Source organism: Vidua macroura, chromosome 4 (assembly GCF_024509145.1).
Source record: "Vidua macroura isolate BioBank_ID:100142 chromosome 4, ASM2450914v1, whole genome shotgun sequence".
Lineage (NCBI taxonomy): Eukaryota > Metazoa > Chordata > Aves > Passeriformes > Viduidae > Vidua > Vidua macroura.
In genome coordinates this window covers 25851263-25878864 of record NC_071574.1, presented here as the reverse complement: position 1 = coordinate 25878864, position 27602 = coordinate 25851263, and the positions used below count along the sequence as shown (strand labels likewise).

Sequence of the window (27602 nt, the reverse complement as noted above, 5' to 3'; positions counted from 1 at the left end):
CTTGCTGCCAGCCCACGACAGCACCCTGGGTCTAGGAGCTGCTGCTAGCTCCCTGTCCCTTCTGGAGACAACTTGCTTTTGCAGTGGGAAAGGTAAATGGTGATGGTGATGATGGTGATGCTCATGGCAGTTGCTTTGTTTCTTTACCTGACTACTTACTTCTGTCTCCTGTTTTGCAGGCTAAGTGTTGAACACAGCAGTCTACACATCTATATTCTTGTGATTGCCCTTAAGCTTACAGGCTTTTTAGAAGGGTGAAGAGCTTCAGAGAAGCTGGCGGTGCTCCTGTCATCAGCTAGCAGTCATCAATGGAATGCTTTAACCACAACATAATGGAGCATCTTGGACCATAAACAAGCTGTCTGGATACCTACAAGTTATTCTCAAAAACTCTTTTCTTTGCATCTGTGAACAACCTACTGTTACATCAATCTTCAGAGCACCGAAATCATGACATTTTCACCAAAACACCCACCAGAGTCTGCCCTGAGAAATGCAAGGCCTTGCCCCACAAGGAAGGCCTGTTTCTTTTTCCCCGTACAACACACGCTGGCCACAAGAACTACCAAGCTTATGGCTTTAGCACATTGCCCCCAAATCAATGACTACAGGGAGATGAAAAGAACGAGCTTCTGAGTGCTCCAACAAAGAGCCTTATTTCCACCTGTTCAACATCTCTGTCTATCAGGGCAGTGCAGACAGACTATGTTTAAATCAATCAAAACTTTATTTAAATTGAATTCAGCAAAAATGAAACTATATACAGGAAGAACTATATACGTAAAGAAACAGGTCTCTACACCGCCTGTTGTCCAAGATCCGTCTCAGTCTGTCCTGAGAAGCAGAAGCACTCATAAATAAATGTGATGGTATAGCTCTGGATCGAGGTCCATTCTGCAGACTGGGCACATGTGAGAAGCCTCAAGGGCAATAGGGAGGCATCTACTGCAGAAGACATGGCCACACAGGGCTGCCACAAGCTGTCGTCCACGTCGCACGAACTGGAAGAAAGGAAACCACAACACGCAGTGGAAGGAAAGAATTTGAGTTTGCTGCTCAATTGGCACCAGGCAAATGAGACTTAGAACATCTGGAATCAGTTAGAATAATGAGGGACCCACAGATCTGCCAGTGCCATCTTGGCAAGGGCTTCTCCCTCTACATTCACCTACATTCCCTCTACATTCATGACTTGTGGAGCTTCACAGCAAGGGCTGTGCTTCCAGCCAGCTGCCCACAGCATCCCACATCATCCAACTGATTCGCGCAGCTCCCCTTCTGGCTTTCTCCTCCCACAAAGCAGAAAGGACAACAACAGGTGGATCCTTACCTCTGAGTAATATTCCATGCAAATCGGACACCTAATGACAACTCCTTGCTGTGCACTAGAGGAAACAGAACCAGAGAGAACATGCAGCTGTTAATATAACCACACTTCAGTGGTTATTGATACATAAAGTCTCACAAATTCATACAACTGCACTGACTAGCCATGACACATTTCCTTTGAAGAGCCCTGCTGTCTCCAAGTCTCTGTCTGCTGCATTTGATGAGGATTTGGGGTCTCCCTGCCCTGAGGGAAAGGGTGTCCTGGTTTTCACTAGGAGAAAGGTGCAGTCAGTCACCCTGCTCTGGGATTTGAAGTAACAGCAGTCTCTAGCACTGGCCAGTTTGTGTATGGCAACCTCGACTTCCAGCAGGTCATCAGTAACAGCTTTGTAACTACAGCATCCTGCTGTCCTCTGCTGTCCTATTTTCACCCCAGAATATTCATTCCAGGACCCCGTTTTAAACTACAGAGTAACACAGCTCTGGCGAGATCCAGCCCTGGGAAGGAGCCTTTGGTCAATTTTAAATGCTGCAGCACTGAGCTCTTTCAGCCTCAACTAAACAGAGCAGTTACATTCAGTAACTGAGAAGCTTGAGACTGGAGGAACAAAGCATTTCTTTTTTGTATTAACCAAGGGTTGGGATTTGTCCACCTACAGACTTAACAACCAAAACTTAAACATCGACAAGTTCATTGCCAAAATGCATGATGGTTTAGAGTAGTAGAACCCCTTTAGGTGGCATATTTAAGGCCTGACACCTAAAAGTTCCATACTCAAGTTGTCTCCTACGTTGCCTTTCCAAAAGGCTCAAAGCACACCAGCTTTATTAAAACCTGTGTCTTTCCCCCCACCCCGAAAAAACACTTTAGAAAACCTTATACCATAATTCTCATGTTCTTCCCTAGTGACACAGACACCTGGTTTAATTTAATCAGTCTAATGAACTGCATCTTATCCTGATGGAGTGCTCCTAGAGCAGGACTTTCCTGTCCCTCTGCAGAATGGGGATTTTACTGTGCAGGCATCCAGCTTGAACTGCAAGATCTCCATCACAGAAGCAAGCAAATCAGGGCTTGTGACATCCAGCAGTGGCCATAAAAGCATGACCTCCACAACTGCCTGTGTGCAAAAAAATCTACCTTGGGAAGAAGGGCTCCAGCTCCAGGAGAAAGGCAACCAGCTGGCACCGTTCCAGCAGGGAATTTTTGTTAGAATTTGCCCAGCTGCTGCCTGCTGGCCCCGTGATGCCAAGCCCCGTTGATTACAATGGAAGCATTTCCATGTCTAACATCACTACTAGAGCTTGTCAAAAAAAGCAAAGGCAATACTGAGCTATGGCCTGGGACCAATCCCCTTTCCTTGCCATACCCCCACACTCGTCTCTAAGGCTCTGTGCAAAGATGTACATCTGCTTTGGGCTGCTTTTTTCTCCCAAAATGCAAATGGTATCATTTGATCATCCTGCAACATGGGAGAAGGAGGGAAGTATACAGAGTATGGGAAGGCCTCAAAGATAACCCAGGCATACCTGTATAACTTAGTCCTACACAGAAAAGAAAGAAAGGCACAGAATTCTGTGTTTGGTGGGGCACGAGCCATACGTACTCTGAACTTTCAGTGTCCTCCTCCTCTGCTCCCTGTTCTGCAGGGGCTAAGTCAGCCACAGGTACATCATTAGCTCCTGCTCCATTACCAGAGCCAGCCACCTGCTCCTGGCTGTTCAGTGTAACATTTCTCCTTTCCTGTCCATGCACTGTAAGTTAATTGTCAGAAGTTAGATCTATTATTCTCTCTCTCCCTGGAGCTACCCTTGAAATTAGTTATATAAATAGTCAGTAATGGTTCCTATTTTAAATGGACTCTGTTCAGCTTGGTTAAAAACAATCCTAAACAAACTACTTTCCCAAATAGTAAGGCTGGACCCTTCCAGACATTGTGACTATTCTGCTACAGACCAGCACACTTGGTCTATTAAAGCACAGTCCTTTGTCTTTTGCTAAAGGCATTTTCAATCCCTGCTTCTTGAGTTTCTTGAAAAAAAAAAACCAACACAAAACCAAACAAATGAACAAAAAAAAAAAAGAACCCCCAAAACAACAGTTATGTTTAAGACAATTCCATTACCAACTGTAAAACATCCACTCACCTTCAAGAAGCTTCCATCGATGCACATGGGAAGGGAGAGAAAAGAAGATACAATGAGATTTTGGTGAGCCCCCCCTGGTGCTGCACACAAACCCCAGCTCAGAAAGCAGTTACAGCAGACGAGGTGAGGAAGGGTAGGGTATCACCCTCTAAGTTTGCTTAAGAGCATTCAAAGCAGTAGCACTAAGAGCTGCTGCCCTGAAAAACAAAGAAGTGAGTGCTGCTGATTCTGCTCTCACTACTGCAACAGGGTAGAAACAGAGGCAGCTTAGGAACCCCCCTGAACACCCTCCTCCCCTGTTCCTGTTCCCTATTTGGATTTGACTTGGAGCTGTTTCTTTCCCTCTTTCTCCCTCAAAAGGGAAAATTCAAATGTGATATCCATAAACACTCAGTACAAGGTGAACCACTGCTGAAGAAAGGAAGCCACAACAGAAATTTGGGAGTAAAGAATTCCAGTTTGCTGCTCTATTGGCACCAGGAAAACGGGACTTGGGCTACGTGCAGTCTGTCACTCAGTGCTAGAACTGTAAGGAACAGACAGATCCGCCGGTGCCATCCTGGCAAGGGCTTCTCCCTCTGTGGACCCCACCAAGGAGGGACTTGGCGGGACGTGCAAGTCGGAGCTTCCCAGCAAGGGCTGTGCTTCCAGCCGGCTGCCCGTGGCACCCACCTAAAGCAACTGAGTTGTGCAGCTCCCCCTCTGTCCCCTCTCCTCCCACAAAGTAGAAATTATGAGAACATGTGGATCCTCACCTCTGAGACCTCATCCTCACTAGCTGGAGGACTGGCAGGACCTGCTGGCTGTGCCCTAGAGGGAAAAGAACCAGAAAGAACATGCAGCCATTAGTTCCACTGTCCATCAAGGGTTATTGATACATAAACTGTAAGAGATTGAAACACCCCCTATTCTGATTTAGCAACATCCCAGCCCAGTAACACAATCATTCCAAAAGCTTTTATGTACTGCTGTGCAACTCAGGCCATTTTCTGAGAAGTATTCAGTGTTGCTGAAGAGAGAAGTAAGGTTTCTTCTTGACTTTGGTGTTTGCTTTTCTCCAGTTAGTTGGTTCTCTTCCAGACAGGCCACTATATGCCAAGTCAAATTTTTTCACACAGAATCAAGTAGACCCCAAAAGCTTGGGAAAAATGTTTCTACTGTATGGTTGAAATCAGACTTTGAAGAGATATTTTCTCTTACGTACTCATCATTATCTCTTTGTTCCTCTTCATTGTTCCCCATCGCTAGCACTGCTCTGACGAAATGTAGCTGTTGCTGCAAATACCACCACTGTTGCAACGGAGTAGAAATGGAGGCAGTTTAGGATCCAGCTGAACACCCTCCTCCATGCTCCCCTGTCTCAGTTCCCTAACTGGACTTGGGCTGGAGGTGTGGGTCCTTACCCCTGGGTAATAATACACCGGAAGCAGAGCAACGTATACACCGTCTGGCCATCTGCTAAAGAGAACAGAACCAGAAGTACACACAGCATTAACTTCACTGGGCACCAAGGATTGCTGAAACAGAAATTGTCAGAAATCAAAACATTCCCTATTCTGATCTGGCAACATCCCAGCCCAACAACACAATCATTCCCAGAGCTTTTATGTACTGCAAGCATTTCAGTATACCTCAAGCCTTATTTAAGAAACATTTAATAATGTCTTCATGCACAAAGAAGAATGGCTTCTACTGGATTTTGCTGCTTGTTTTTTCCATTACTTCTCTTCAGGACACCGTATTCCTGGTCCGATGTTTTGCCACAGAATCAAGCAGAACCCAAAAGCTTAGTGAAAAATTGGCTTTACCATGTATCAGAAATTAGAGAAACAACTTCTCTCTCCCATACCCTTGATTATCTCTTGGTTCCTCTTCAGTATCCCTTGCAGGTAGCTCAGCTGAATTCTCTGCTGTTCTGAAAAAATGTGGGGGCTCCCAGTCCTGCAGCGAGATAGAAACCACCTGAACACCTTGCTCCCTGCTCCCTTATTTCAGTTCCCTAATTCAATTTGGCCTGGAGCTGTTTTTTTCCCTTGTTCGCCCCCAGAAGAGCAAATTCTGCTGACACAGCCCTAAACACTTCATGCTGGATGAATAAATCAACATGTGGATCCTCACCTCTGAGTCCTCATTCTCCTCAGCCAGAGGACTAGCAGGACCTGCTGGCCACGCACTAGAGAGAACAGAACCAGAAAGAACACGCAGCCATTAATTTCACTGTGAACCAAGAGTTACCAGTACACAAACTGTCAGTTATTGAAACATTCCTTATCCTGATTTTGCAATATCCCATCCCAGCAACACAATCATTCCAAGAACTTTTATGTACTGCAAGAATTTCAGCATGTGTGAAGCCATTTGCCTAAATGGCTTTATGAACAGAGAGGAAAGGTTTCTGCTGGATTTTGCAGGTTGGGTTTTTCTTCTTTTTTTTTCTTTTCATTATTACTTTTCCAGACAGACCACTTTATTCCAGGTCTGAACTGCTTTGCACAGAATCAAGAAGAACACAAAAGCTTGGCAAAAAAAAAATCAGTTTTACCATATATCAGAAATCAGAGTTTAGAGAGACACTTTCTCTCTTGCATACCCATCAACCTCTCTTGGTTCCTCTTCATCATCACTTGCCAGTAGATCAGCTGAATTCCCTGATGCACTGGAAACATGTGGGTGCTGCTGGTTCTGCTCCCCGTCCTGCAGTGGGGTAGAAATGGAGACAAATTAGGAACCACCTGAGTACCTTCCTCCCCTGTTTCAGCTCCCTAACTGGATCTGGGCCTAGAGCTGTTTCTTTCCCTCTTTCTCCCTCAAAAGGGGACATTCAAATGTGATATCCATAAACACTCAGTACAAGGTGAACCACTGCTGAAGAAAGGAAATTGCAACAGGCATTGGAAGTAAAGAATTCCAGTTTGCTGCTCTATCGGCACCAGGAAAACGGGACTTGGGCTATGTGCAGTCTTGTCACTCAGTGCTAGAACTGTAAGGAACAGACAGATCTGCCAGTGCCATCCTGGCAAGGGCTTCTCCCTCTGTGGACACCAGCAAGAGGGGACTTGGAGGAATGGGCAAGTTGGAGCTTCCCAGCAAGGGCTGTGCTTCCAGCCAGCTGCCTGTGGCACCCACCTAAAGCAACTGAGTTGTGCAGCTCCCCTTTTGTCCCTTTCCCTCCCAAAAACCAGAAAGGACAAGGACATGTGGATCCTCACCTCTGAGTCCTCATCTGACCAATATGGAAGATCGAAATCAAATAGCAGCCAATCACTAGAGAGAGCGGAACTAGAAGAACATGCAGCCATTTAAACATGGAGCCATTTATTTCCTGGGCACCAAGGGTTGCCACTAAAGAAAATGTTGGTACTTAAAACATCCCCTGTTTTGATTTAGCAATATCTCAGCCCAGCAATACAATCATTCCCACAGCTTTTACATACTGCAAGCATTCCAAGCCATACTGAAGAAACATTCAGTAATGGCTTCATGCACAGAGAACAATGGTCTCTACTGGATTTTTTTGTTTCTTTTGTTGGGTTTTTTAAAACTGCTTCTCTTTCCATCAGGCCACTCTATTCCAATTCTGAAGTTTTGGCACAGAATCAAGCAGAACCCAGAAGCTTGGCAAAATCTCCTTCTGCTGTGTATCAGAAATTAGATTTTAGAGAGTCAAGTTATCTGTCACATACCCATCAATGTCTCTTGGTTCTTCTTCATCATCCCTTGCCAGTGGCTCGGCTGATGCTCTGGAAAGATGCAGCTGCTGCTGGCTCTGCTCCCTGTCCTGCAATGGAGTAGACATGGAGGCACTTAGGAACCACCTGAACACTCTACTCCCCGCTCCCCCATTGCAGTTTCCTAATTGCATTTAGGCCTGGAGCTGTTTCTTTCCCTCTCTTACCCCCAAACTGGCAAATGCGCTGTGGTATCCAAAAATATTTTGTATTAGATTAACAGTTGCTAATGAAAGAACCCCAAACCCAAACCCACTCTTGCTTTTGGTGGAACTGGAGCTGGGTCATGCAGGTTCTGTTGTAAAGTTTGAGGCCTTTCCTTTGCAAAGGCTCAGGAGTAATGCTGTCAGGGGGTACCCTTGATGTTATGCCTGTTGCATATTCTGCTTTGCACGGCAGCAGCGACACCCCAGAACTGATGGAATAAACTACACTGTGGGCTGGATCAAGGGCTATTCTTTCAAACAGCAGGGGAAATGAAAAGGAAAAAAAGTGACATTTTTAAAGATTTCTTGGAGTAATAAAAATACATCTAGTTTGTACCCCAGTCAGCTGCAGTTGCGCTTGGCACCTCAGTGATAAGAGCACCTTAAACTGATGTTGCAGCAAAAACACCTCTTATTTGGGAAGTCAAAGACTTCCTGTCCTCTCCCTTCCTTTTTCTTTAAATCACAGAAGCAACAAGCTCTTTTAGATTATTCTTCCACTCTCTACAAGTGATACTCAAAGAGATAGTTAGATGCCAGAAGACAGGCCCAGGAGCTCAAGAGAAACTAATTTGAATGCAAGATGGAGAGGAGTGTGCCATTCACTACTTACCATAGGAGACTCATCGTCACTGATAATGATGACTTCAGGCTCCGAAGATTCACCTGTGAGATCTACGACGTCTTCGCCTGTGAGATCTATGACTTCTTCACCTGTGAGATCTATGACTTCTTCACCTGTGAGATCTATGACGTCTTCACCTGTGAGATCTATGACTTCTTCTTCACCTGTGAGATCTATGACTTCTTCACCTGTGAGATCTATGACGTCTTCACCTGTGAGATCTATGACGTCTTCACCTGTGAGATCTATGACTTCTTCTTCACCTGTGAGATCTACGACGTCTTCACCTGTGAGATCTATGACTTCTTCACCTGTGAGATCTATGACGTCTTCACCTGTGAGATCTATGACTTCTTCTTCACCTGTGAGATCTATGACGTCTTCGCCTGTGAGATCTATGACTTCTTCGCCTGTGAGATCTACGACGTCTTCGCCTCTGAGATCTATGACTTCTTCTTCACCTGTGAGATCTATGACTTCTTCGCCTGTGAGATCTACGACGTCTTCACCTGTGAGATCTATGACTTCTTCTTCACCGACGTCTTCGCCTGTGAGATCTATGACTTCTTCTTCACCTGTGAGATCTATGGTGTCTTCACCTGTGAGATCTATGACTTCTTCACCAGTTGAAAAAGATAACATTAGAATCAAATCAGAGATTGCAGAGGAATGAAATGGGTTGCCAGTGTGGAATAGGCTGAGGTTGGATTTACTGTGCTTTAGGTCTTTTTTTTTTCAGGAATGTGTCCAACATTTCACTCAAGCTTTGCCCTCAACAGTCCACAGGGAGCATTGCCAGCCCTGTCCCTCTGAAGGGACAGCACAAAAAGAAGAGCAGCTGAGCTCCTCACAGGTTCTGTTCAATGACAACAGCTTATGGGAGGTTCACATCAACAGATGATTCATTTCATATAGGGGAATGTTTAGCACACAGTGGAAAAAAAGTCCCACCAAAACTGTAATCATAGAGGGGATCCTAATTTTAAAGTATCATGCTGTACATGTTCCCCTGAAGGATGGGCCACAGCTAATGACAAAGTTTCCTCATCTCCATCCAGCTTGGGAGATCCCAAACTCAGCTTGCCACCCTCCACTGTGGCAGCTGCAGTGACTGCCAACTCATCAGAACACACATTCAGGTCTTTGAGCAGCACTTGAAGACCTTCCCTACACAGCTCCTCTCTCACTGGCCGCCAATAACAGCAGCAATAAGGAGCAGCAGCAATACTGATCTCAGTAACAAACCAAAACAGTTGTCTGAAGGCTCGCTGTTTAGGGATGCCATTCCAGGTGCTTCCTCAATCCCAAGGCTTCCCTTCCTCCCCAGTAAAGGGCCTAGAAACTGGCAAAAGCACATGGCCAGATGGTCTTCAACCCTCCAGAAGCAGTCTCTGTTCTTACCAGGCTCAAAAGCAGCTGTAGCACTTTCCTCAAGGTCTCTTGGCTCCGTCTGCGAAGTCCCACCTGCGCTGGAGGGCAGCAGCCTGCTCCGTTTCCGAGCTGGTCTGGAATCAATTGCTCCTCCAGGGCGCTTTCGCTGATGCTGAGAGGGAACAAAGCCTTAGCATTTTCTGTGCCACTGATATGAACACGGCCCTCGGTTTTTGCAACAGCAATGACAGCACACAAGGATACAGAAAACTCTCCTGCAAAGGCTGGAATGCACACCAAATGCTGCTATGGGCCATTCCCACCTGAGCACATCACATCAGGGAAAAGACGGCACCCCTGATCTCCCACAAGCTGCCTCCCCGAGAAAGGTCCTGTCCCAATGGCTTGAAAATGAGGAGACCAGTTCCCAATTCCAGCAGGCTGCTGCTCACACCGTAAGCATTTCTGCACTACTGCTAACACCCACAGAGATTCAAAACCTTCACAATTCCAGAACATCAAGTTCCATGAAGTTTTCAAAGGCTTCTGTTCCTCTACATTTGCTACAAACGCGTGAAATGCTTTCTAGAAGTACCCTGGAAAACGTTTCAAGAATCAGATTTGCATTGAGTAGCAAAGTACTTACTGAGCTCATGGTGTTTTGTGATCAAAAACCACCGTCAAAGTAAGTGGGACAAACTCCAAAAGAAAGGGAATGTCAGGGATGTGATCAATCCCTTTGGTTCCTTTGGGCAGCCCACTGCCGATTTTTCGGAGTGACAGAAAACTGCTCTTCCAAACCTATCAGGAAAGTAGAGGAGAGATTATGCATTTGGAATGCCAGTTTTCTTGAACACCCCCAAGCTCCAAGACTCCCATTCCCGAGTCCCCAGGTCTCGTCCAAAGCTAGAGGCAAAGTCTGTGACTCTGGGACTTGAGCCCCCCTGCAGCCCATCCTGCAGCCCAGCCCAGCCCCACAGCATCAGAAGCCTTTGCAAGAATGGTCTGCACTCACCCGTACGGTCAGTCCAGAGTTTGGCTCGCAAATGTCAGCAAATGGCTCTCTATTCCCTCCCGGGATGGAGAAGACGGATGCTCCGCGTCTGCTGCGCAGCAGAGAATCCGTCAACTGGCTCAACAGACTCCGTGCCAACAGAACCTTGGGACCAGGAGTGCCCCTGGCAACCGGTGGCAACATTCCATGCCCAGGTAACTGCTGTCCGCTGCGCTCAGCCATGGAGCTCCAGAAGGCCATGGAGGCACCTCAACAATCACCTGCTGCTGCTGCTGCCACCCACCAGGCCAGGGTGCTCAGGGCCCTGCCCAGCCCGGCCTGGAACGCTCCAGGGACAGGGCATCCACAGCTCCTCTGGGCAGCCTGTTCCAACGTCTCACCGCCCTCACAGCTCTTCCGAACATCTGATCCCAATCTCCCCCTCCTCGTCTAAAACCCTTCCCCTTCCCCCATCGCTCTCTGCCCCCTTTGGGCGCTGCAAGGCCGCAATGAGGCCTCCCCGCACCCTGCTCCTCCCCAGGCGGGAGAGCCCCGGCTCTCCCAGCCTGGCTGCAGGGGACAGCTGCTCCAGGCCTCCACGCATCCATCCCCACGGCCTCCTCCGGCCCTGCTCCACAGGCACATCCTGCTGCTGCTGGGCACAGCTGGGCACAGCTCCGCACGTGGGGCCTCACGGGGCACAGCGGGGGGGGCACAGCTGCACCTCCCGCCGCCCTCAGCCTGAGCAACCCGAGCATCACTGGAGCCTTTCTGTGGCTAAAGAAACCCCACCAGGCCACACCTCCCCAAATCAGAAAGACATTTAAACCCTTCCTTAACCCTCCGTCTCCAGGTTTATTAGTCTGTCGCTGTTTTAACTTTAACCCTAGTAAATAGCAATTAAATTAAACTCCGAAGATTTTTGGGGTTTTTTTCCAAACTGTTGAAAGTCTAACAGTTCAGATCATTATTTCAAGTCTCTGAGGTCTTGACATTTTCAAGTGTTCCGCTATTCCTCTGACAGCATTTCCCAACAGGGCTGAGGAGTTTTGCTCTGCTCCCGGGGACAGCACCTTCCTCCCGAGGCCCTGCTCTGCTATGGAAGGTGAAACAGCAGAAAAAGCAGAATTAATAATTGGTTTTCCTTCTTGACATGCTGCCACTGGACCTGTGGACTGGGCTGGAACTCTTGAGAGCAGCAGGGAACCCATCTTAGCCCTGCCACATGCAGGGATGCTCCTCAGCACCTGGTCCCATGGGGTGCTCTCTGGTGTGGGAAGAGGTGTGGAAATTCATCCAGTGCTGAATCAGGATATTTTCAGCTCATGCTTTACACGAGGAAGATCATTTCTTACAACAAATTTTCAGTTTTTACAGTTGTTGCTTTTAGGCAATTGGCAAGGTGTTGAGTGTTTAAGAATGGGTGGGGATGACTTTCCCAATATTTTGAGTCTTGTGTCTGGGAATTGAAGCAAAGTCTTGCTCTGGTCATCACATCCACATTTCTCATTTCTCATATTCAGTGCTTTGAGACTGGTATGAGGTACTTAATTATTTATATATTAAATAGATATTTGGAATTGCTTTAGCATCTTAGCATTTTCATATGAAGTGTTAAATCTCCTTTAGTATTTTTTCTTATCTAAACCGCTGCCCTTTGGACCCAACATTTTTGGAAAGCAAAAGTGTTTAAAGTGAGATGAAGTGGATTTACAGGAGTCTGAAACATCCCATGTGTTAAAGCAGAGAGCCTGTCCACTCGTGCTCCAGGTGCAGCCGAGGTTGTCTAAATGGACTCAGCACTACGCGTGTTTCGGGACAGTATTGGAGGGATTTTAGCAGAAATGTGTCATCATGGGTAAGGGACAGGAGAGCACTGAGGAAGAGGGGCAGATTTTCTTAAGTCAAACATTTGAAGGCTCTAAGGCTTGATCTCCCTAGTCCCTGGTGGACAGCAGCAGCAGCAGGGGCTGGCAGACCTTTACTGTAAGGCCCAATACTTTTTAATTAAAGCAGCCATTGAAAATATTCATCGCTTGGTGGTGAGAGGGAGATAAACTTCCTGCCCCTTCACTGCACATCCCAGGGAAGCTGCAAAGGCCACATTCCTGTTTCATCTCCTCCCACATGGGTCTCTTTTGAAGCAAGGTGCAAGACCTTTGAAACACCCAATGCTTTTCCATTTCGGGAAGGAAGAAGTTTGCATATATTGACTTCCAAAAATAAAATCTAACGGCCTAAACTAAGCCCAGATTGAGCTGCCTTAATTATTAATTAATTAATAAAATTGGTTTTATTTTATTCTATTTAATTTTTAATATTTATTTTCATTTTATTTATAATATATTTCTGTTTATTATAAAAAATAAAATTAATAATTAATTAATACAAATACTAAACACCTGGAGTTAGAGCACTGGTGTTTTCACATTATTAGCTATGGTTTGCCAGGAAGTTTTGGAGAGAGAAGGAGATTGAGGAGAAGACACCTCAGGGAGTGAGAAACCCAGGGTTCGCTGTGCAGGGGTTGTCAGCTCTGTACTCTCCCAAATCAGGGCTACCCTGAGGATCCCAGCAAGGGCCGTGCAGTAATTTAGGAAGGGTGAATATAGTGTAGGATGTTGTATACCAAAGCACTGCAGGACAAAAAAACCTACAATGACACGAGAAAACCCACTTTCCGCCCCAGCTGGATCAGTGCTGCCTCTCTCTCTCCAACTCACTGTCTTTAATGACCAAAATTATTTTAATCTGAGGGTAGACAAACAACTGGATTCCACAAGCAACCAGCTCAGTCCTTCAGCCCCATGACCTTGGCCATGGTTGCCCACAGGGGTCCTGCCCATGGGCAAGTTGGTTTCGCTACCGGGCAACCCAAGAAAAAAAAGGGCTGCATCGTCCTCACAGGCTGCCAAGGACATGTTATTGGCGGGGGGGCAGCCAGACACCCAGCTTCCCACACAACTTGCCACAGGGACAGGTCTGCAATCCCTAGAGCAATCCTGCTAGGCCACTCTCTCTAAACCCTAGACCGGTCTCTCTAAATCCGCCACAGGGGTGTGGCAAAATAGTCAAGGATTGCCAAAAGAAGCCCCAAAAAGGTGATAGTCTTGACAAATGATCATTTGTACCAGTCTCACTGAGGATTGCATTTCACTTCATGTGTCAAAATGTGCTTTGCCTGACTCTAGCAATGGTTGTGATTTCAGAGTATGTTTCCTCCAAGACTGTTTAAAGTAAAAACATTTTTTACCCTCCCTGATGGTGGGCAGTAGGGGGTGGCTTGTTCTGCAGAACAAATATGTCTCTGATTCCCTTCTCTCATTTTTTTTCTTTCTAATTCTCCACAGAGGTTTGAAATTCCTCCACAGAGTCTACATGGTCTTGAAAGCTGAGCAAGATTTGTGTCTTGCTCTGAATCTGAGACATCTATGAGTGTGCTTGCAGGGAAATGTGCATATAGGGCTTTTCAGGAAGTAACCAAATGGGGAATGTTTTTCCATATATAGGCTATGTTGCTTGTTCATACCCCAGACCTAACACTAGGAAAACGCATCTTCATTAATTGCTTTCTTGTGAAGGCAGGTGCTTTATATCATATAGTGTTTTATACAGTGTTAGGCAAAAATTATCTTTAAGAATTGGATCACTATGGTAACCACGTCTTATCTCAAAATCAAATAGCTGTTATGGCTGCAATTAAACAGTATATTCTTTCTACCAAGAATTATTCTGAATTATAATTCACTTTTTGTCCTAAGCTGGAATTATTTTATTGCCCCCAAAGGCATCAGCATTTGATCTAACTCAGCAGTTCAAAACTTCACAGAGAGAGACTATTGCCTGTCAGAAATCATGGTCAATGACTTCAATCGCTTAAATACTCCAAGAGACTCTACAAAACATCAGTAATAATTTTCGGGGAAGGCAGAAGACAAACAAGGTGTCCTGAAACTTGTGTTCCATTGCAGCTAGCCACATGTCCTGAGCCCAGTGGTGCACAAGAGGGCCAGGTTTGCTGCTGTACACAGGGAGCGGGCAGGCCACAAATTCAGATTCTCCTTGGGCTTAAGCAAAAACTTTATTTTAAAACAAGCAAAAAAAAAAGATTGAAAAAAGAAGAAAACATCTCAGCTTTTCTTCCTTGGGCACTTCTGCCTATCACTTCTGTTCTCGGGATCAAGGACGTGCATGGAAACCTTGGCCGACTAGTGGGACACAGTAAACATCACTCACAAGTCAGTCACTGTGACTGCCTTTAAGACCATAACATAAGCAACAGCAGCACAATGCCCCACGTGGGCCCAATCAAGGCAGTGGCAAAGCTGGTTTCCAAATAAAGAGGAAACAAACCCAGCCTTGTGATCAGGTGAGCTGCACCAGCAGGCTCCGATGGGAGCCGTCCTCAGGTGGCTTCAGGGAGGAGCAAAACCCCCAGTGCTAATATGAACTACTTCTAAGGGAGTAGCAGAGCTTGGGAAGTGCCAGTCTTGCTTAGCCCTGCAGGTGGTTAAAGACTTGTGCCTTCAGCACAAGTATTCTCCCGAATATACAGACAGGTACATGGGGCATTCACATTCTCTGGACAGAGAGACATAATTCTGTCTCTCAGGAGAAGCCCAGAGAGAAGAAGAGAAAACAGTCTTTATCTCTGCTCCTTTGTTTTCCCCATGTGGAATTTGGTGTGGAGATTGTTTACCTGAAGTGATTGCTGGATTGGATTCTGGTGACGGTTGTTTGGGTTCAATGACCTATTGGATCCAACTGTGTCTCGGACTCTCCGCAGGCTGTCACGAGTTGTTAGTTGATAGATAGGTAAGAAGTATGTATGTAGAAGAGGATAGTCTCTCTTTAAATAGTATATGATATGTAATATGGTTTAGTTTTAATAAAGCTATCCTTCAGCCTTCTGACCTGGAGCCAGACATCATCATTTCTTCCCCGTTGGGGTTGCCTTTTTTACTATAGGTACATGCCATTGGCACATCCCACGTAACTCCCTGTGATGGATGGGGCCACTTGCTGCCAGCCCACGACAGCACCCTGGGTCTAGGAGCTGCTGCTAGCTCCCTGTCCCTTCTGGAGACAACTTGCTTTTGCAGTGGGAAAGGTAAATGGTGATGGTGATGATGGTGATGCTCATGGCAGTTGCTTTGTTTCTTTACCTGACTACTTACTTCTGTCTCCTGTTTTGCAGGCTAAGTGTTGAACACAGCAGTCTACACATCTATATTCTTGTGATTGCCCTTAAGCTTACAGGCTTTTTAGAAGGGTGAAGAGCTTCAGAGAAGCTGGCGGTGCTCCTGTCATCAGCTAGCAGTCATCAATGGAATGCTTTAACCACAACATAATGGAGCATCTTGGACCATAAACAAGCTGTCTGGATACCTACAAGTTATTCTCAAAAACTCTTTTCTTTGCATCTGTGAACAACCTACTGTTACATCAATCTTCAGAGCACCGAAATCATGACATTTTCACCAAAACACCCACCAGAGTCTGCCCTGAGAAATGCAAGGCCTTGCCCCACAAGGAAGGCCTGTTTCTTTTTCCCCGTACAACACACGCTGGCCACAAGAACTACCAAGCTTATGGCTTTAGCACATTGCCCCCAAATCAATGACTACAGGGAGATGAAAAGAACGAGCTTCTGAGTGCTCCAACAAAGAGCCTTATTTCCACCTGTTCAACATCTCTGTCTATCAGGGCAGTGCAGACAGACTATGTTTAAATCAATCAAAACTTTATTTAAATTGAATTCAGCAAAAATGAAACTATATACAGGAAGAACTATATACGTAAAGAAACAGGTCTCTACACCGCCTGTTGTCCAAGATCCGTCTCAGTCTGTCCTGAGAAGCAGAAGCACTCATAAATAAATGTGATGGTATAGCTCTGGATCGAGGTCCATTCTGCAGACTGGGCACATGTGAGAAGCCTCAAGGGCAATAGGGAGGCATCTACTGCAGAAGACATGGCCACACAGGGCTGCCACAAGCTGTCGTCCACGTCGCACGAACTGGAAGAAAGGAAACCACAACACGCAGTGGAAGGAAAGAATTTGAGTTTGCTGCTCAATTGGCACCAGGCAAATGAGACTTAGAACATCTGGAATCAGTTAGAATAATGAGGGACCCACAGATCTGCCAGTGCCATCTTGGCAAGGGCTTCTCCCTCTACATTCACCTACATTCCCTCTACATTCATGACTTGTGGAGCTTCACAGCAAGGGCTGTGCTTCCAGCCAGCTGCCCACAGCATCCCACATCATCCAACTGATTCGCGCAGCTCCCCTTCTGGCTTTCTCCTCCCACAAAGCAGAAAGGACAACAACAGGTGGATCCTTACCTCTGAGTAATATTCCATGCAAATCGGACACCTAATGACAACTCCTTGCTGTGCACTAGAGGAAACAGAACCAGAGAGAACATGCAGCTGTTAATATAACCACACTTCAGTGGTTATTGATACATAAAGTCTCACAAATTCATACAACTGCACTGACTAGCCATGACACATTTCCTTTGAAGAGCCCTGCTGTCTCCAAGTCTCTGTCTGCTGCATTTGATGAGGATTTGGGGTCTCCCTGCCCTGAGGGAAAGGGTGTCCTGGTTTTCACTAGGAGAAAGGTGCAGTCAGTCACCCTGCTCTGGGATTTGAAGTAACAGCAGTCTCTAGCACTGGCCAGTTTGTGTATGGCAACCTCGACTTCCAGCAGGTCATCAGTAACAGCTTTGTAACTACAGCATCCTGCTGTCCTCTGCTGTCCTATTTTCACCCCAGAATATTCATTCCAGGACCCCGTTTTAAACTACAGAGTAACACAGCTCTGGCGAGATCCAGCCCTGGGAAGGAGCCTTTGGTCAATTTTAAATGCTGCAGCACTGAGCTCTTTCAGCCTCAACTAAACAGAGCAGTTACATTCAGTAACTGAGAAGCTTGAGACTGGAGGAACAAAGCATTTCTTTTTTGTATTAACCAAGGGTTGGGATTTGTCCACCTACAGACTTAACAACCAAAACTTAAACATCGACAAGTTCATTGCCAAAATGCATGATGGTTTAGAGTAGTAGAACCCCTTTAGGTGGCATATTTAAGGCCTGACACCTAAAAGTTCCATACTCAAGTTGTCTCCTACGTTGCCTTTCCAAAAGGCTCAAAGCACACCAGCTTTATTAAAACCTGTGTCTTTCCCCCCACCCCGAAAAAACACTTTAGAAAACCTTATACCATAATTCTCATGTTCTTCCCTAGTGACACAGACACCTGGTTTAATTTAATCAGTCTAATGAACTGCATCTTATCCTGATGGAGTGCTCCTAGAGCAGGACTTTCCTGTCCCTCTGCAGAATGGGGATTTTACTGTGCAGGCATCCAGCTTGAACTGCAAGATCTCCATCACAGAAGCAAGCAAATCAGGGCTTGTGACATCCAGCAGTGGCCATAAAAGCATGACCTCCACAACTGCCTGTGTGCAAAAAAATCTACCTTGGGAAGAAGGGCTCCAGCTCCAGGAGAAAGGCAACCAGCTGGCACCGTTCCAGCAGGGAATTTTTGTTAGAATTTGCCCAGCTGCTGCCTGCTGGCCCCGTGATGCCAAGCCCCGTTGATTACAATGGAAGCATTTCCATGTCTAACATCACTACTAGAGCTTGTCAAAAAAAGCAAAGGCAATACTGAGCTATGGCCTGGGACCAATCCCCTTTCCTTGCCATACCCCCACACTCGTCTCTAAGGCTCTGTGCAAAGATGTACATCTGCTTTGGGCTGCTTTTTTCTCCCAAAATGCAAATGGTATCATTTGATCATCCTGCAACATGGGAGAAGGAGGGAAGTATACAGAGTATGGGAAGGCCTCAAAGATAACCCAGGCATACCTGTATAACTTAGTCCTACACAGAAAAGAAAGAAAGGCACAGAATTCTGTGTTTGGTGGGGCACGAGCCATACGTACTCTGAACTTTCAGTGTCCTCCTCCTCTGCTCCCTGTTCTGCAGGGGCTAAGTCAGCCACAGGTACATCATTAGCTCCTGCTCCATTACCAGAGCCAGCCACCTGCTCCTGGCTGTTCAGTGTAACATTTCTCCTTTCCTGTCCATGCACTGTAAGTTAATTGTCAGAAGTTAGATCTATTATTCTCTCTCTCCCTGGAGCTACCCTTGAAATTAGTTATATAAATAGTCAGTAATGGTTCCTATTTTAAATGGACTCTGTTCAGCTTGGTTAAAAACAATCCTAAACAAACTACTTTCCCAAATAGTAAGGCTGGACCCTTCCAGACATTGTGACTATTCTGCTACAGACCAGCACACTTGGTCTATTAAAGCACAGTCCTTTGTCTTTTGCTAAAGGCATTTTCAATCCCTGCTTCTTGAGTTTCTTGAAAAAAAAAAACCAACACAAAACCAAACAAATGAACAAAAAAAAAAAAGAACCCCCAAAACAACAGTTATGTTTAAGACAATTCCATTACCAACTGTAAAACATCCACTCACCTTCAAGAAGCTTCCATCGATGCACATGGGAAGGGAGAGAAAAGAAGATACAATGAGATTTTGGTGAGCCCCCCCTGGTGCTGCACACAAACCCCAGCTCAGAAAGCAGTTACAGCAGACGAGGTGAGGAAGGGTAGGGTATCACCCTCTAAGTTTGCTTAAGAGCATTCAAAGCAGTAGCACTAAGAGCTGCTGCCCTGAAAAACAAAGAAGTGAGTGCTGCTGATTCTGCTCTCACTACTGCAACAGGGTAGAAACAGAGGCAGCTTAGGAACCCCCCTGAACACCCTCCTCCCCTGTTCCTGTTCCCTATTTGGATTTGACTTGGAGCTGTTTCTTTCCCTCTTTCTCCCTCAAAAGGGAAAATTCAAATGTGATATCCATAAACACTCAGTACAAGGTGAACCACTGCTGAAGAAAGGAAGCCACAACAGAAATTTGGGAGTAAAGAATTCCAGTTTGCTGCTCTATTGGCACCAGGAAAACGGGACTTGGGCTACGTGCAGTCTGTCACTCAGTGCTAGAACTGTAAGGAACAGACAGATCCGCCGGTGCCATCCTGGCAAGGGCTTCTCCCTCTGTGGACCCCACCAAGGAGGGACTTGGCGGGACGTGCAAGTCGGAGCTTCCCAGCAAGGGCTGTGCTTCCAGCCGGCTGCCCGTGGCACCCACCTAAAGCAACTGAGTTGTGCAGCTCCCCCTCTGTCCCCTCTCCTCCCACAAAGTAGAAATTATGAGAACATGTGGATCCTCACCTCTGAGACCTCATCCTCACTAGCTGGAGGACTGGCAGGACCTGCTGGCTGTGCCCTAGAGGGAAAAGAACCAGAAAGAACATGCAGCCATTAGTTCCACTGTCCATCAAGGGTTATTGATACATAAACTGTAAGAGATTGAAACACCCCCTATTCTGATTTAGCAACATCCCAGCCCAGTAACACAATCATTCCAAAAGCTTTTATGTACTGCTGTGCAACTCAGGCCATTTTCTGAGAAGTATTCAGTGTTGCTGAAGAGAGAAGTAAGGTTTCTTCTTGACTTTGGTGTTTGCTTTTCTCCAGTTAGTTGGTTCTCTTCCAGACAGGCCACTATATGCCAAGTCAAATTTTTTCACACAGAATCAAGTAGACCCCAAAAGCTTGGGAAAAATGTTTCTACTGTATGGTTGAAATCAGACTTTGAAGAGATATTTTCTCTTACGTACTCATCATTATCTCTTTGTTCCTCTTCATTGTTCCCCATCGCTAGCACTGCTCTGACGAAATGTAGCTGTTGCTGCAAATACCACCACTGTTGCAACGGAGTAGAAATGGAGGCAGTTTAGGATCCAGCTGAACACCCTCCTCCATGCTCCCCTGTCTCAGTTCCCTAACTGGACTTGGGCTGGAGGTGTGGGTCCTTACCCCTGGGTAATAATACACCGGAAGCAGAGCAACGTATACACCGTCTGGCCATCTGCTAAAGAGAACAGAACCAGAAGTACACACAGCATTAACTTCACTGGGCACCAAGGATTGTTGAAAGAGAAACTGTCAGAAATCAAAACATTCCCTATTCTGATCTGGCAACATCCCAGCCCAACAACACAATCATTCCCAGAGCTTTTATGTACTGCAAGCATTTCAGTATACCTCAAGCCTTATTTAAGAAACATTTAATAATGTCTTCATGCACAAAGAAGAATGGCTTCTACTGGATTTTGCTGCTTGTTTTTTCCATTACTTCTCTTCAGGACACCGTATTCCTGGTCCGATGTTTTGCCACAGAATCAAGCAGAACCCAAAAGCTTAGTGAAAAATTGGCTTTACCATGTATCAGAAATTAGAGAAACAACTTCTCTCTCCCATACCCTTGATTATCTCTTGGTTCCTCTTCAGTATCCCTTGCAGGTAGCTCAGCTGAATTCTCTGCTGTTCTGAAAAAATGTGGGGGCTCCCAGTCCTGCAGCGAGATAGAAACCACCTGAACACCTTGCTCCCTGCTCCCTTATTTCAGTTCCCTAATTCAATTTGGCCTGGAGCTGTTTTTTTCCCTTGTTCGCCCCCAGAAGAGCAAATTCTGCTGACACAGCCCTAAACACTTCATGCTGGATGAATAAATCAACATGTGGATCCTCACCTCTGAGTCCTCATTCTCCTCAGCCAGAGGACTAGCAGGACCTGCTGGCCACGCACTAGAGAGAACAGAACCAGAAAGAACACGCAGCCATTAATTTCACTGTGAACCAAGAGTTACCAGTACACAAACTGTCAGTTATTGAAACATTCCTTATCCTGATTTTGCAATATCCCATCCCAGCAACACAATCATTCCAAGAACTTTTATGTACTGCAAGAATTTCAGCATGTGTGAAGCCATTTGCCTAAATGGCTTTATGAACAGAGAGGAAAGGTTTCTGCTGGATTTTGCAGGTTGGGTTTTTCTTCTTTTTTTTTCTTTTCATTATTACTTTTCCAGACAGACCACTTTATTCCAGGTCTGAACTGCTTTGCACAGAATCAAGAAGAACACAAAAGCTTGGCAAAAAAAAAATCAGTTTTACCATATATCAGAAATCAGAGTTTAGAGAGACACTTTCTCTCTTGCATACCCATCAACCTCTCTTGGTTCCTCTTCATCATCACTTGCCAGTAGATCAGCTGAATTCCCTGATGCACTGGAAACATGTGGGTGCTGCTGGTTCTGCTCCCCGTCCTGCAGTGGGGTAGAAATGGAGACAAATTAGGAACCACCTGAGTACCTTCCTCCCCTGTTTCAGCTCCCTAACTGGATCTGGGCCTAGAGCTGTTTCTTTCCCTCTTTCTCCCTCAAAAGGGGACATTCAAATGTGATATCCATAAACACTCAGTACAAGGTGAACCACTGCTGAAGAAAGGAAATTGCAACAGGCATTGGAAGTAAAGAATTCCAGTTTGCTGCTCTATCGGCACCAGGAAAACGGGACTTGGGCTATGTGCAGTCTTGTCACTCAGTGCTAGAACTGTAAGGAACAGACAGATCTGCCAGTGCCATCCTGGCAAGGGCTTCTCCCTCTGTGGACACCAGCAAGAGGGGACTTGGAGGAATGGGCAAGTTGGAGCTTCCCAGCAAGGGCTGTGCTTCCAGCCAGCTGCCTGTGGCACCCACCTAAAGCAACTGAGTTGTGCAGCTCCCCTTTTGTCCCTTTCCCTCCCAAAAACCAGAAAGGACAAGGACATGTGGATCCTCACCTCTGAGTCCTCATCTGACCAATATGGAAGATCGAAATCAAATAGCAGCCAATCACTAGAGAGAGCGGAACTAGAAGAACATGCAGCCATTTAAACATGGAGCCATTTATTTCCTGGGCACCAAGGGTTGCCACTAAAGAAAATGTTGGTACTTAAAACATCCCCTGTTTTGATTTAGCAATATCTCAGCCCAGCAATACAATCATTCCCACAGCTTTTACATACTGCAAGCATTCCAAGCCATACTGAAGAAACATTCAGTAATGGCTTCATGCACAGAGAACAATGGTCTCTACTGGATTTTTTTGTTTCTTTTGTTGGGTTTTTTAAAACTGCTTCTCTTTCCATCAGGCCACTCTATTCCAATTCTGAAGTTTTGGCACAGAATCAAGCAGAACCCAGAAGCTTGGCAAAATCTCCTTCTGCTGTGTATCAGAAATTAGATTTTAGAGAGTCAAGTTATCTGTCACATACCCATCAATGTCTCTTGGTTCTTCTTCATCATCCCTTGCCAGTGGCTCGGCTGATGCTCTGGAAAGATGCAGCTGCTGCTGGCTCTGCTCCCTGTCCTGCAATGGAGTAGACATGGAGGCACTTAGGAACCACCTGAACACTCTACTCCCCGCTCCCCCATTGCAGTTTCCTAATTGCATTTAGGCCTGGAGCTGTTTCTTTCCCTCTCTTACCCCCAAACTGGCAAATGCGCTGTGGTATCCAAAAATATTTTGTATTAGATTAACAGTTGCTAATGAAAGAACCCCAAACCCAAACCCACTCTTGCTTTTGGTGGAACTGGAGCTGGGTCATGCAGGTTCTGTTGTAAAGTTTGAGGCCTTTCCTTTGCAAAGGCTCAGGAGTAATGCTGTCAGGGGGTACCCTTGATGTTATGCCTGTTGCATATTCTGCTTTGCACGGCAGCAGCGACACCCCAGAACTGATGGAATAAACTACACTGTGGGCTGGATCAAGGGCTATTCTTTCAAACAGCAGGGGAAATGAAAAGGAAAAAAAGTGACATTTTTAAAGATTTCTTGGAGTAATAAAAATACATCTAGTTTGTACCCCAGTCAGCTGCAGTTGCGCTTGGCACCTCAGTGATAAGAGCACCTTAAACTGATGTTGCAGCAAAAACACCTCTTATTTGGGAAGTCAAAGACTTCCTGTCCTCTCCCTTCCTTTTTCTTTAAATCACAGAAGCAACAAGCTCTTTTAGATTATTCTTCCACTCTCTACAAGTGATACTCAAAGAGATAGTTAGATGCCAGAAGACAGGCCCAGGAGCTCAAGAGAAACTAATTTGAATGCAAGATGGAGAGGAGTGTGCCATTCACTACTTACCATAGGAGACTCATCGTCACTGATAATGATGACTTCAGGCTCCGAAGATTCACCTGTGAGATCTACGACGTCTTCGCCTGTGAGATCTATGACTTCTTCACCTGTGAGATCTATGACTTCTTCACCTGTGAGATCTATGACGTCTTCACCTGTGAGATCTATGACTTCTTCTTCACCTGTGAGATCTATGACTTCTTCACCTGTGAGATCTATGACGTCTTCACCTGTGAGATCTATGACGTCTTCACCTGTGAGATCTATGACTTCTTCTTCACCTGTGAGATCTACGACGTCTTCACCTGTGAGATCTATGACTTCTTCACCTGTGAGATCTATGACGTCTTCACCTGTGAGATCTATGACTTCTTCTTCACCTGTGAGATCTATGACGTCTTCGCCTGTGAGATCTATGACTTCTTCGCCTGTGAGATCTACGACGTCTTCGCCTCTGAGATCTATGACTTCTTCTTCACCTGTGAGATCTATGACTTCTTCGCCTGTGAGATCTACGACGTCTTCACCTGTGAGATCTATGACTTCTTCTTCACCGACGTCTTCGCCTGTGAGATCTATGACTTCTTCTTCACCTGTGAGATCTATGGTGTCTTCACCTGTGAGATCTATGACTTCTTCACCAGTTGAAAAAGATAACATTAGAATCAAATCAGAGATTGCAGAGGAATGAAATGGGTTGCCAGTGTGGAATAGGCTGAGGTTGGATTTACTGTGCTTTAGGTCTTTTTTTTTTCAGGAATGTGTCCAACATTTCACTCAAGCTTTGCCCTCAACAGTCCACAGGGAGCATTGCCAGCCCTGTCCCTCTGAAGGGACAGCACAAAAAGAAGAGCAGCTGAGCTCCTCACAGGTTCTGTTCAATGACAACAGCTTATGGGAGGTTCACATCAACAGATGATTCATTTCATATAGGGGAATGTTTAGCACACAGTGGAAAAAAAGTCCCACCAAAACTGTAATCATAGAGGGGATCCTAATTTTAAAGTATCATGCTGTACATGTTCCCCTGAAGGATGGGCCACAGCTAATGACAAAGTTTCCTCATCTCCATCCAGCTTGGGAGATCCCAAACTCAGCTTGCCACCCTCCACTGTGGCAGCTGCAGTGACTGCCAACTCATCAGAACACACATTCAGGTCTTTGAGCAGCACTTGAAGACCTTCCCTACACAGCTCCTCTCTCACTGGCCGCCAATAACAGCAGCAATAAGGAGCAGCAGCAATACTGATCTCAGTAACAAACCAAAACAGTTGTCTGAAGGCTCGCTGTTTAGGGATGCCATTCCAGGTGCTTCCTCAATCCCAAGGCTTCCCTTCCTCCCCAGTAAAGGGCCTAGAAACTGGCAAAAGCACATGGCCAGATGGTCTTCAACCCTCCAGAAGCAGTCTCTGTTCTTACCAGGCTCAAAAGCAGCTGTAGCACTTTCCTCAAGGTCTCTTGGCTCCGTCTGCGAAGTCCCACCTGCGCTGGAGGGCAGCAGCCTGCTCCGTTTCCGAGCTGGTCTGGAATCAATTGCTCCTCCAGGGCGCTTTCGCTGATGCTGAGAGGGAACAAAGCCTTAGCATTTTCTGTGCCACTGATATGAACACGGCCCTCGGTTTTTGCAACAGCAATGACAGCACACAAGGATACAGAAAACTCTCCTGCAAAGGCTGGAATGCACACCAAATGCTGCTATGGGCCATTCCCACCTGAGCACATCACATCAGGGAAAAGACGGCACCCCTGATCTCCCACAAGCTGCCTCCCCGAGAAAGGTCCTGTCCCAATGGCTTGAAAATGAGGAGACCAGTTCCCAATTCCAGCAGGCTGCTGCTCACACCGTAAGCATTTCTGCACTACTGCTAACACCCACAGAGATTCAAAACCTTCACAATTCCAGAACATCAAGTTCCATGAAGTTTTCAAAGGCTTCTGTTCCTCTACATTTGCTACAAACGCGTGAAATGCTTTCTAGAAGTACCCTGGAAAACGTTTCAAGAATCAGATTTGCATTGAGTAGCAAAGTACTTACTGAGCTCATGGTGTTTTGTGATCAAAAACCACCGTCAAAGTAAGTGGGACAAACTCCAAAAGAAAGGGAATGTCAGGGATGTGATCAATCCCTTTGGTTCCTTTGGGCAGCCCACTGCCGATTTTTCGGAGTGACAGAAAACTGCTCTTCCAAACCTATCAGGAAAGTAGAGGAGAGATTATGCATTTGGAATGCCAGTTTTCTTGAACACCCCCAAGCTCCAAGACTCCCATTCCCGAGTCCCCAGGTCTCGTCCAAAGCTAGAGGCAAAGTCTGTGACTCTGGGACTTGAGCCCCCCTGCAGCCCATCCTGCAGCCCAGCCCAGCCCCACAGCATCAGAAGCCTTTGCAAGAATGGTCTGCACTCACCCGTACGGTCAGTCCAGAGTTTGGCTCGCAAATGTCAGCAAATGGCTCTCTATTCCCTCCCGGGATGGAGAAGACGGATGCTCCGCGTCTGCTGCGCAGCAGAGAATCCGTCAACTGGCTCAACAGACTCCGTGCCAACAGAACCTTGGGACCAGGAGTGCCCCTGGCAACCGGTGGCAACATTCCATGCCCAGGTAACTGCTGTCCGCTGCGCTCAGCCATGGAGCTCCAGAAGGCCATGGAGGCACCTCAACAATCACCTGCTGCTGCTGCTGCCACCCACCAGGCCAGGGTGCTCAGGGCCCTGCCCAGCCCGGCCTGGAACGCTCCAGGGACAGGGCATCCACAGCTCCTCTGGGCAGCCTGTTCCAACGTCTCACCGCCCTCACAGCTCTTCCGAACATCTGATCCCAATCTCCCCCTCCTCGTCTAAAACCCTTCCCCTTCCCCCATCGCTCTCTGCCCCCTTTGGGCGCTGCAAGGCCGCAATGAGGCCTCCCCGCACCCTGCTCCTCCCCAGGCGGGAGAGCCCCGGCTCTCCCAGCCTGGCTGCAGGGGACAGCTGCTCCAGGCCTCCACGCATCCATCCCCACGGCCTCCTCCGGCCCTGCTCCACAGGCACATCCTGCTGCTGCTGGGCACAGCTGGGCACAGCTCCGCACGTGGGGCCTCACGGGGCACAGCGGGGGGGGCACAGCTGCACCTCCCGCCGCCCTCAGCCTGAGGAACCCGAGCATCACTGGAGCCTTTCTGTGGCTAAAGAAACCCCACCAGGCCACACCTCCCCAAATCAGAAAGACATTTAAACCCTTCCTTAACCCTCCGTCTCCAGGTTTATTAGTCTGTCGCTGTCTTAACTCTTATTGGAGTGTTTGAACTTTAACCCTAGCAAACAGCAATTGAAACAAAATAAAAGTTTTTTGGGTTTTTTCCAAACTGTTGAAAGTCTAACAGTTCAGATCACTATTTCAAGTCTCTGAAGTCTTGACATTTTCAGGTGTTCAGCTGCTCCTCTACCAGAGTTGCCCAACAGGGCTGAGGAGTTTTGCTTTGCTCCCAGGGACAGCGCTTTCCTCCCGAGGCCCTGCTCTGCTATGGAAGGTGACACAGCAGAAAAAGCAGAAGTAGTATTCAGTTTTCCTTCTAGCCACTCTGCCACAGGACCTGTGTTCAGAAGGATGGGCTGTGGCTCCTGAGAGCAGCAGGGAACCCATCTCAGCCCTGCCAGGTACAGGGCTGCTCCTCAGCCCCTGGTCCCCTTGGGTGCTCTGGGGTGTGGAGAGAATGGTGGAAATTGATCCAGTGCTGTGCAGAGCACCAGGATATGTTCAGCTCATGCTCTACATGGAGGCTCATTTCTTACAAAAGTTTCTCTGTTATTACAATTCAACCTTTTGGGTAATTGACAACATGCTGTGTGTTGAAGAATGGGTAGGGATGACTTTTCCATTTTTTGAAGAATCCCAAAGGAGATTCAACACTTTATATAAAAACGCAAAGACACTAAAGCAATTGCAGATATACATTTAATATATGAGTAATTAAGCTCCTTGTAGGAATCCAAAAGCACTGATTATGAGAAATGAATGTTGCAAATATGCTGTCTTTCTGGTCTGGCTTTCAAACCTCTTCTCCTATCCCTATGATGGATGGAGCTGTTTGGGGATTTTCCCTTTCATGGGGTGTGCACCATATACTCCTTGAAGGAATTTGTACTGGAGTCATTCCTGTGCCATGTGTAGTCTGGAAAACACATCCCTG

The 27602-nt window shown here is 46.5% G+C and overlaps 1 protein-coding gene and 2 long non-coding RNA genes across 3 annotated transcripts; 1 reads left to right on the top strand and 2 right to left on the bottom strand.

The window, feature by feature from the left end:
* Positions 1-1330: 1330 nt before the first annotated feature.
* On the bottom strand, positions 1331-26752 carry LOC128806829 (uncharacterized). Its single transcript, XM_053976661.1, has 18 exons — positions 25842-26752; positions 25505-25627; positions 24857-24998; positions 23444-24072; positions 22580-22674; positions 22019-22175; positions 21487-21590; positions 21015-21069; positions 20746-20837; positions 20300-20351; positions 20101-20186; positions 5596-5650; positions 5327-5418; positions 4881-4935; positions 4682-4767; positions 4233-4287; positions 2937-3084; positions 1331-1385 (listed from the first exon to the last, which is right to left on the bottom strand). The coding sequence occupies exons 1-17, from the start codon at positions 26079-26081 to the stop codon at positions 3052-3054; spliced, it is 2151 nt and encodes a 716-aa protein (XP_053832636.1). The 5' UTR covers positions 26082-26752; the 3' UTR covers positions 1331-1385; positions 2937-3051.
* LOC128806582 (uncharacterized) lies at positions 14688-16006 on the top strand. Its single transcript, XR_008436871.1, has 3 exons — positions 14688-14770; positions 15370-15511; positions 15599-16006. It is a non-coding gene; the product is annotated as an uncharacterized LOC128806582 (long non-coding RNA).
* On the bottom strand, positions 16750-19436 carry LOC128806581 (uncharacterized). Its single transcript, XR_008436870.1, has 3 exons — positions 18897-19436; positions 18356-18503; positions 16750-16804 (listed from the first exon to the last, which is right to left on the bottom strand). It is a non-coding gene; the product is annotated as an uncharacterized LOC128806581 (long non-coding RNA).
* Positions 26753-27602: the final 850 nt, after the last annotated feature.